The sequence below is a fragment of the Crocuta crocuta genome, unplaced genomic scaffold (genome assembly GCF_008692635.1).
Source record: "Crocuta crocuta isolate KB4526 unplaced genomic scaffold, BGI_CrCroc_1.0 scaffold291, whole genome shotgun sequence".
Classification (NCBI taxonomy): Eukaryota; Metazoa; Chordata; class Mammalia; order Carnivora; family Hyaenidae; genus Crocuta; species Crocuta crocuta.
Window position 1 is genome coordinate 647,174 of NW_027527977.1, and position 10,810 is coordinate 657,983.

Genomic DNA, 10,810 nt, shown 5'->3' on the forward strand with positions numbered 1-10,810 from the left:
TTTAAGCAATTTCTATTTCAGATTGATTTTACTTTTCTAAAATTTTGAGAGAGGCAATGTGAAACAATTCTTCTGAATTCCTACAATTCCCCTGGGTCTTTTGGGCTTTACTTTCCATAAAAAATTATTTAACTTAGACACGTGTATGATGACAACACTAATTTAAAAAAATGGGAATGACTAGAAGGTAAGGCCATTGTTGACCATAACATGATTTTTAATATTACCAGTGCTCTGGACCACATGTTTTATCTTATCATTTGGAAATTGATTTTCACTTAATGTTTATATTCAAAATAGTTGGAGATATTTGGGGAATTGGGAGATATTGGTCTGATAGGTTGTAATATTCATTCCAAGCCAAATATATTTTAAGTTTATATTTCACAATATGTGCTGTCCCACGTGTTTTCAGAAGCCTTATGTTGTAGTACATTTTTCGTATACACATTATCTTACTCATGTGGTGACATTAAGGGGAACTGGTATGGGAAGACTCTAAATATTGATGGCTGACCAAAGGGCAGATTCAAATATTTTTGTGAACCTGTGGTATGAAAACAAATAAATTTTGCCACTAGTTACAACCATCAATTAGGTGTGGTGTTCTAGTCAGTCCCCTCAAAGGCCAGGCCTTTCTACATATATGTTCTGTCTGCATTTCCAACAGTTGGTGGTGAGTAGTGATACTTCTTAGTGAATACCTGGACTCAGAGCTACATTATCTATATTATCAGTATAAATATCTGATATAAAACAAGCTATTCTATTAAAATTAGCTCTCATCTCACTACAACTGGAGCAATGCAGAATATGACCCAATTTACAGCAGAATAAATAGTTACATTGCACAGATTGAATGCTAACTTCGAAATGTCAGTATTGATTCTATAGTTTCTGAGGAGTTACTATTATCAAACCCATGAATGATTTGCCAGTGAGAGAAACCTGAATTATACTCAACACAAGGACTGTCACACTTGATGCTATTGATCAGTATTCCATCTGAAACTGACCCCACCCCTTCTCTTATTCGTTCTTTGTCTTATTTCACCTTTCTAAAAATATTGTCCCTTTTCTTGTCATTTTGAACTCAAAATATAAGTAGTCCCCAGGCCTGTGTGTTTGCATCATGGAGGGTATTCACCTTTGCAAGCCTCCAGCCACTCATTCAACTATTAGGTACACACCTTGTTAAGCTCTAAGCCAATCCCTAGTTTAGGCTTTCTCACTCTAAACACTATTGACCTTTTGGGCTGGACAATTCTTTGCTGTGGGATGCTATCCTGTTCACTGAGGAATGTTTAGCAGCATCCTTGGCTCTACCCACTAGATGCCAATAATAGCAGTTGTGACAACCTAAAGGTCTCCAGACATTGCCTAATGTCTTCGTGGGGGTAAAGTTGCCTCTAATTGAAAACACTGTTTTCAGGGATTAAAATTACTGTCTTGCAAAGCTGTGAGAAGCCAAGCATTGTCTACACCCTCAAATACATTGTTCACATACTGTCTTCTCTCTGATGTCTCTGTCAGGAAAGTAACCTCTTTTTTTTCACTGCTCTCACAAAGCATTTCATATATATCATTCATACTGCATCTATTAACATGTTAACATGCTAGGAAATTTCATTAAATAGTATAAAAAGTTTTGTTTAATATATAAGATAGAAATGAGCAAGATATTCCCTATAATATCTTCAACACATCATTTCTCTTTATTTTCACTCACCTGCTCTTTAATCTTTTAGGCTACCATTAACCTCCTTGGAAATGGGGCGGGGGGTGGAGGGGGAAGCAAGACTATTCTTGCAGCACAAAGCTATACTATCCTATATTCAAAATATACGTCAAATTTAAAGAAAAGTGATTATTGACAACAACATTTTTTTTGGTTTGGCAGATAAAGCCAAACAGTACATGGGAGTAAAACAATACTTCATTTCTAGACATGTGGTGCATTTATAACCTCTATAAATGAAGAGGAAGGCTAAGTGACTTCAATAGACATTTACCTGCATAGACAATTTAATAGCTTTTATCAAGATATCTCCTCATCTGTAACATATAAGAACAACTGAAGAACTTCAAAAAAGTCACACATATGACAATTTATTTTATGTAGTTTAATTCACCCCTCATATGTTGGTGAGCTATAAGTTGAAGGACAACATTCTTATTGCTTTATTGTTTTTTACATGTTTAAAGTTTCAGTTACAGTTTAAATTTGTACAGAAAAATAGTATCTTGACATATTTCTTTTACTTTGAATTTTTGTTGTTGTTGTTGGTAAGGGTAGTTTTCTAAAAGTTTGGTACAAGTGGGATTAACAAGGTCAATGGTCTTACCTTGAAAATATAAGGAAAAATATTTAAAAGGTTAATAACAGTGATGCACTGATGGTGTAATCTAGCTACTCTATTCCCACTGTATTCTCAATCGTGGGGTTTTTTTCTTTGAGAGAGAGAGAATGCACACGGGCATGTGTACTTGCACACAATGTGCTCACTTCGGCAGCACATCTACGGGTACGTGCACACAAGTCGGGAAGTGGGAGAGTGAGAAGGGGAAAGAATCTTAAGCAGGCTCCATGCCAAACACAGAGTAGGATGCAGGGTTTGAGCTCATGACCGTGAAATCATGACCTGAGCCAAAATGAAGAGTTGGAGGCTTAACTAACTGAGCAACCCAGGCACTCCTCCCCAAATGGTTTTTAATCTCTAAGTCTACAGGGCACATGATTTTTCACAGTTTGTTGATAAATGCACAAATGACTTTAATTATTGGTAGGAGCACCTGATATGGCTGTTATAGAGAAAAAATAAGTTACTAAGACATAAAAATACTTGACATAGCAATCTAAGCATGCTAGCTACTTTGACATTAAAAAAGGGAAAAGATTTATCACATATTAAGAGCTATATGAATCTGTATAGATTTTCTTTTTGGCCCTTTCTAGTGCTGGAAAAAGAATACAGAGTCATTTTCTAATCATTTTTGAATGGAAGGAAAGGAAGTTATTCTCTGAGTTAAATGAACAATTAACTGTATTTCTTCGTTACTTCATTTATGTTTGGCCCCTATTTAGAATTTTATCCACTTGCAACCTCTAAATGATAATTTATCAGTTAATTATGTATATACATTTTTAGATTGTCATGATGGACCTTACAGTATTCACAATGAAAGAATAAGTTAATTTGCTCTCTTAGCCCTCTGTTATGATTCCTATTGGGCCTAAAAAAATCAGCCAGGTACCAAAAAAGGCATATTTTTCCCAAGAGTTAGGGAATTTGAGCCTAATTTTAGTGCCAGTTAGGTAGACTTGAGCTACATCTTAAGCTCTTCATATAGAAAGTATTAGACTCAATGAGCTCTTCTTTTCCAAAATTTATTATTCTATTTCTGTACAATTCAGACTTACACATTAACTCAGGAGGAGAGAATCTTGTTACATACCTGATGTGAGAAGGTAGCCTTTGAGGGTAGAAAAAAAAGCTCATGAAAAATATAGCTTTTGTACAGAGTATTACATTCAACATTCATGTGATCTACAGTACTCAAAGACAGGGGGCAGTGACCAGAAATATATAAAGAAAGGCTAACAACAGACATAATTTGCCTGTATGCCAAGAACAGAACAGTAAGAAAGACTTCTGACAAGTGGAAGTAGTATACTGGCATAGAAAGAAAAGTTAAATACGTCTTTGTCTAGCACTGAGTCGTCTATCTATCCCGTACCAGTTGATTATTTTAATGAACACTTTTTCCAGTAAGAATTGTTTCAGTAACAAACTGTTTCAGGATGAAGCTAATGAGACTAATGTATCAATCTCAATTTCTAGAACTTTTTATTTTGAACTCAATTTAGATTTACAGAAGAGTTGCAAATATAATAGTAGTGACGTTCCCATTATGGTAAAATCTCACTCAATCATGCTACATTATCAAAACTAAGAAATGAGCATTGATATAATACTATCAACTAAACTGCAAATTTTATTCACATTTTACCAATTTCCCCACTATTGTCTTTTTCCCCCTGTTCTGGGGTCCAGTCCACAGTACCACATTGCATTTAGTATAAAAATTTTAATCCCTATGTTATTACCATATTTTTAATAAGAAACAACTTATGTCTCCTCAAATTAATTAGCACAAACATGCCCATAAATATTTACATGTTACCTGGTAAAATTGTGACCCAAAAGAGCAGAATAAAGAAAAAGAGATGAATCTTCATGGTAGAGTTTCTCAGGGAAAAAAGATATATGTCAAGAGATCTTTTTCAAGTCAAGTGTTTCCAAGTAAGAAAACAGAGAATCCTTTTATTTATAGATTCTCCAGGGAAGTGGTTTTAACTACTGAGGCTTATCAATAGCAAGAACATTTGTATGCTTGGTTGAATTTTTTAATGTTCAAAGAACATGGTCACAAGAATTATTACTAAATTTTTCTCATAAAAGAAAAATCAGCTTGTGTTACTTTAAATAGACTCTCATAAAAACATAACTTTAATAGACTTGTAAAGGAAATGTGTTTGGATGGCTAAAAATATCAGGGTGGAAATGTTATAGTAATGCATTCTTCTATATGTTACACATGATATTAAATATTCTAATATGTTTAGTATTAAATTAATGAATGTCAAAATTATAGGATTTTATAGCTATAAGTTTCCATTGAGATCACTTTTGTTTACAGATGAGAGCCAGGGAGGCTAAAGATTTATCTTGATTCATAAAATGTGTAATTATTTTTTATTTAAAGTTTTTATTTAAATTCTATTTAGTTAACCTATATGGTAAAATTGGTTTCAGATGCAGAATTTAGTGATTCATCACTTAAATATATAAGGTGTAATTTTTTAAATGTGACATGATCAAGAAATTCTGGATTCACTAATAGTCTGGGAAATACTCTACATAACAGGCTTTAAAGTATGATTTACGAATGCTTTATAATAAGTCGTCTAATGTTTTTAATTCTGTGATGGAACTGGAAGTATATTCTGATCCAGTCTGCATTTTGCCCACATCTATTATTTCATATACAGGAGGAAAAGCTGGAAGTTTTACGCAATATCCAGAAACTGATCCTGTAAACACAGAACTAATTGCTCTTCTCCTACCAGAGTCAAGGGATTTTCTAGGACAATGGTTCTTAAACATTAGCTACATCACAATCCCCTAGAGGACTTGTTAAAAACAAATTGTGGGGCCCCACCTCCAGCCTTTCAGATTTAGTAGGTCTAGAATGGAGCCTTACAATTGCATTTCTAATGAGATCATGAAATGTTAAGACTGTGGGAAGGGGCCACATGTTACTCTGGGAAACCAGATTCTTTCATTCTATTAAACATCAGAAAAATGAATCCCAGTGTCATAGGATCTATGTCATAGATGAGTAAAGAATGTGGGGCTGCTTAGGGACAATCACATCCTCTGTGTTACAGGTGACACAGGTGAAATCAAAAGAGATTAACTTACTTGCCTGACATTCATTATCCTTTACCAAAAAATATTTCAAATGATAAAGTACAAATCAAATGTAAGGAAACTGAATTAGCTATGCTTTCTTTTTGGAAAAGAAAAAAAAAACCCTGAAAATTCAGCCTCAGCTGATAGGAGAAAGACCACTTCAATGTACCACCATGCAACATTTAGTCAACAAATAGTTATGGAGTACTAACATTTGCCAAGGTGGAATTTGCTATAAGCTGATGGTATCTAAGAAGAAAAACCAGAGTTTAAATATTAATGTGGAGGATGACATCAACCTAAGTGAGGAGTGAGGACCTCTAAGAGTCAGCCCCTCAGGAAAAACAATGAAAAAAACTGGTGAAAACTGTCAGAATTAACTTTTTCAGAACTGTGAAAATTAACAGAAGCCTAGGAAAAACTCAGTGTGCTAACTCAAGAAAAATGGCTCAATATATTTATTTATTCTTTTTAAATTAAAATTATAATCATTTTATTAAAATGTTTTAATTTTATGCTGAAATATTGGCTATAATTTTCATGTATTGTGGCAATACTTTTCCTGTCGTCTATTAGGATGGTAAGCACATGTTTATGTGTTTTTCTTGGTTGGATGTGGATATATGTGATTATACATTTTGATCCAAAAGTAGGCAGTTTGACTTATTTTTTTTTCAGCTCCACAATCCCTGTGCGCTGAAATGCTAAGTATTTCCATACCACTCTGAGTAAGATACATTAATATATGCAATTAATTTGTATTTACTGTTATGAGGAAACAATGAAGTGTGGCCTGTCAGAAAGTATTGCTAGTTATACAAGCTGCTCATTTGTATGTATGCGATAATATGTATTATAAATATTTCTTAAATATTTTAAAATATTGCATATGATGAGAAGATAAACCTTTTAAAGTATTTACCTAAACTAGTGGGAACAAGTCCATGTGTGCAAGAAATATGAGCCTTTACAGAATTAGATGTGCTAGGATTTTATTAGAGGAAATACTTGTATGAGGAAAAGAAGGGAGTCAGGAAAGGTTAGATCATCAGCCTGGCATGCAAGGCTGATCCTGAGTGATGTGGATAAAAACAAAAACAAAAACAAAAAAAAAGCACATTTGGTTTGGATGCATCCTTAGGCTCCAGTGCAAACTATAAAGGTGCATAGAGGACTACACCCCACAAAATCAGCAACCTGAGGAATCTTGTGTCTCTTAGGAAAGTGTCTACTTTAGTGACCTTGCTACAACCAATCATTGGCTGGGAGCAGTCTCTGAAGAGTGGACCATCAGCACAAATGCAAAGATTTATCTCAAAGCCAAGCAGCTTGGGTGCTTGATCAATTACAGTCACATTTCATGACTATTTATTGTCATGTAAACTTATTTCTCCACCTAGGTTGGAAGAGCACCTACTCCACGATCCCTTTGCGTCCTTCTTCTTCTTTTTTTTTTTTTAATTTTTTTTTAATGTTTTATTTATTTTTAGGAGAGAGAGAGAGACAGCGTGAGCAGGGGAGGGTCAGAGAGAGAGGAAGTCACAGGCTGAAACAGGCTCCAGGCTCTGAGCTGGCAGTCAGCACAGAGCCTGACGCGGGGCTCGAACCCACGAACCGCGAGATCATGACCTAAGCGAAAGTCGGACGCTTAACCGACTAAGCCACCCAGGCGCCCCTGCGTCCTTCTTCTTGAAGGAAAAATATAGAAGATATTGATGGAATAAATTACTGATTGCTGGGTCTCAAATGGTACTTATTCATTCCCTCCCCTACTGTCCATTACAAATACCCTTCACCCTTAGCTATGACATCAGCAGGTTTTGTGGCTCTTCTGGAGATGTGATCTAACCCTTATTCCTCATGAGTTTGAACCCCTGATAATAATGCCGTTTTCAATAGATTGTTGCTGTAAATATCTATTCACAACTACAATGGAGCAAAGAAATACCACAAGCGTTCTGAACATTCTATACTCTTCAATTTCTTTGCCTTTGCTCTGGATCAGTAATGGGGGCATCGCTTTTGCCATGTAAAGGATCTGAAATCACTTGAATCTAGAATCTTTCATTTGTTAACTTCAAAGGTGTTTCTGAAGAGACCACGAGAGGGTAGGTCTACTGAAAGACTGTTTTTAAATTATGCCTCCTCCATACTGTTGGACTGCCTTGGGTTCACCATGATCTACCTGTAGCCATTAACTCCATGGCAGATGAAACTGGTTCTTGAACTACGCTGCCATAGAATCAACTCTTTGCATGTATGATATCATCGAAGGAGGACTGCAATGCAAATTCACCATGTACCTTTTGACAGTTTTTTCTGCATTGTTTAAGCTTTAATATTAAATTTTATACCTTTATTCATTACAAAGATACGAGAGCAGATGTTCTCATTTCTGAATGATGCTAGGAAATGATCCTGTTCTAACTTCATACGTCACTTTGTTTCATTCTGTCAACCACTGTTTGTTTATAATACACTTACATAATGGCATGGAAAATGTCACAGATCCAGTGTGGTAAGAAATATTTTCCTAATTGTTAAAGATCATTTTCCCCTGACCATTAAGCCTTTTGCAACTCACATCCACAGCCATATTGCTACTATTTTTTTTTCCTAGTTCTGGCTACTAGAAAATAGGAATAGATGAAATTTGTAATCCAGCCATGGCATGTGAAGTATTCTTAGCCATGAGGATTTAGATCAGGGGTCAGGAAATGGCTTTCAGGCCAAATTGGCCCATTGACTGTTTTAAAAATAAAGTGTTTTTGGAACAGCGCCACACCCATGTATTTCTATGTTGTCTAGGCTGCATCTGTCTTTGCAATAGTAGATTGCAGCAGATAGAGCTGATGTCTTCCTCGAATACTTTTTAAAAAGCGATTATTCCCTCCTTTGACAGCAATAGTATTTGTTTGTTTGTTTGTTGCTTATAAGCGACAAAAGTTTATTTCTCACCATTATGAAAGTTGGGAAGTGCAAAATCGAGCTGCAGGCAGATTTGGTGTGTGGAAAGGATCTGCCTCTATTGTCATAGATGGCTGTCTTCTGGCTGTGTGCTCATTTGGCAGAAGCACAGAGGGAGCTCTGCTAGGCTCCTTTTATAAGGGCACATATTCCATTCATGAGTGTTTCCCTTTCTTGACCTAATCACATCCCAAAGGCCCTCCCTCCAAATACCATCACATTGGTGACTAGATTTCAACATAAAGATTTTGGGGGAACACAGACATTCAGTACATAGCAGGCACTAGTGCAGTAGCTGGTGTCAATGTCCACAGGGAATATAGCTTCATCCAGCCATTCTTAATTTGCATGTGAGGTCACCTCCAGGTGACATTAGTCCCAGGAAGTCAAATTAGATTTGGTCCAGATACTCTCCCTGTTTTTGAAGTTTTATTTATTTATTTTGAGAGGGAGGGAGGGAGGAAGGGAAAGAGAAAGAGAGAGAGAGAGAGAGAGAGAGAGAGAGAGAGAATCCCAGGCAGACTCCGTGCTTACAGCAAGGAGCTCAATCCCATGAACCATGAGATTACGACCTGAGCTAAAATCAGGAGTTGGTCACTTAACTGACTGTGCCAGCCAGGCAACCCATTCAGAAACTCACTCATTCTGAGCTAAAGCAAACATTGCTCCTTTTTCCTTCCATGTAAGTATTGTAAGGGTTGGAAAGCCTTTCCAATGACATCCTCAGAATACAAATCATCTTAATATATATTATCCCCTTTCCTAGAAGATTCCCCACCATGACTTCTCAGGATACCTATAGTAGATTGTGATGTCCTTCTGCCTCTTGCTCTCTTTTGTTTTTTGTTGCTAAAGTATAATGACACCTAACATGATACTAGTTTAAAGTGTACAGCATATTATTTGATGTTTATGTGCATTGTGAAATGATCACCACAATAAGTCTAGTTACCATGCATAGTTACAAAATTTTTTTTGTGATGACAACTTTTATGATCTACTCAGTCAGTGCTTGGCACATATGTAATACAGTATTATTTGTCAACATGTTGTACATTACATCCCATGGCATTTATTTTATAATTGGAAGTTTGTATCTTTTGACCCTCTTCATCCATCATAGTATTTTATTTGAATCACTCACATGGCATTTATCCATTTTACTTTGATATGGAATTCCCTTAATACATAACCATATAAACCTCAGAAAAGGAAGAAAGCCAGTGAAAATGGCTACTAGGAAATTTCCTTACACAGAAAAATTAAAGGCATCTGTCTAGTCAGAAATATATTATAAAATTGTTCCTACGTAACTTCTTACCTCCCTTTTGAACAGGAAGTTCAAACCTCCAAAAAGCTACAAGAAAAAATGTAGCAGTTAAGATACTGTAAAACAAAAACAAAAATAATATCATTAATGTCAAGCTAACCATCATGTATTGAATAACTATAAGCCATACATTTTTTTCATTGCTGTATTTTCAGTTTTTCTCTTATCTCCTATATCACGACTCTCCAAATTTATGGTGAAAATGAATAACTATAGTTATTAGATAGAATAAAACACACAGAGAAAGAGAGAGAGAGGTACTGATAAAATAAGGAAAAAATTTTTTAATTTATAGGCATTGCTTAGCAAGTAGTTCTGACTACTGAGGCTTATCAATTTTGACACCATTTGCATTCTTTAGCAAGTAGTGTCATGTGGTATGCAAACAGTTTATAGTGAGGAAAATTCTATTTTATTTCATATAAAATATCTATCTGTACTAACCTTAAAATGCCCCTTTTTGTGGAAGACTCTAAGGGGTATTATTATTCCACTAGTAGTAGATTTAACTTACTAAAACATCAAGGTAAAAATGATACATTAGTTATCCCCATCAATATTTTATACACCCTTCAAAAAAATTTCTCATTCTAAAATCAACATGTTCAAAATGCTCAATATTATGACACCTAGTACCTTAGAGTTAGAATTTACCACAGAGATTTTTTTATTGCACAGATGGACACAGTAAGTGAATTGTCACAGTTCATTATATATATATATTTTTAAATATATATATTTTAATATATACTTTAAATGTATATGATAATAAGAATAGAGATTTGCTAACAATTCGAAAGTCATCCTAACCCACATAACTTCAAAGCAGAGTTATTCATATTATGGCACAAAAATCTTATCCACGAAGCCCAGTACAAGTCTCTGATTTTTGCTGTGTTTTCTCTGAGGTATTTCTGATCCAGTCCACATTTTCCCTGTGTGGCATACACACAAAAAACAATGAATGAACACTACTAATGATGAACACTACTAACTGTAGAACATGTAGGCCACCACCAACTGTTAGATTAACCTG

General features: G+C 35.2%; 1 protein-coding gene across 1 annotated transcript in view; it reads right to left on the reverse strand.

Moving 5' to 3' along the window:
- LOC144222370 (beta-defensin 110-like) overlaps positions 1 to 4,240 on the reverse strand; it is a 6,558-nt gene extending 2,318 nt beyond the window's left edge. Inside the window, exon 1 of the mRNA XM_077752860.1 lies at positions 4,186 to 4,240. Within this exon, the coding sequence (XP_077608986.1) occupies positions 4,186 to 4,240 (55 nt within the window). The remainder of the gene's footprint in view (positions 1 to 4,185) is intronic.
- Positions 4,241 to 10,810: the final 6,570 nt, after the last annotated feature.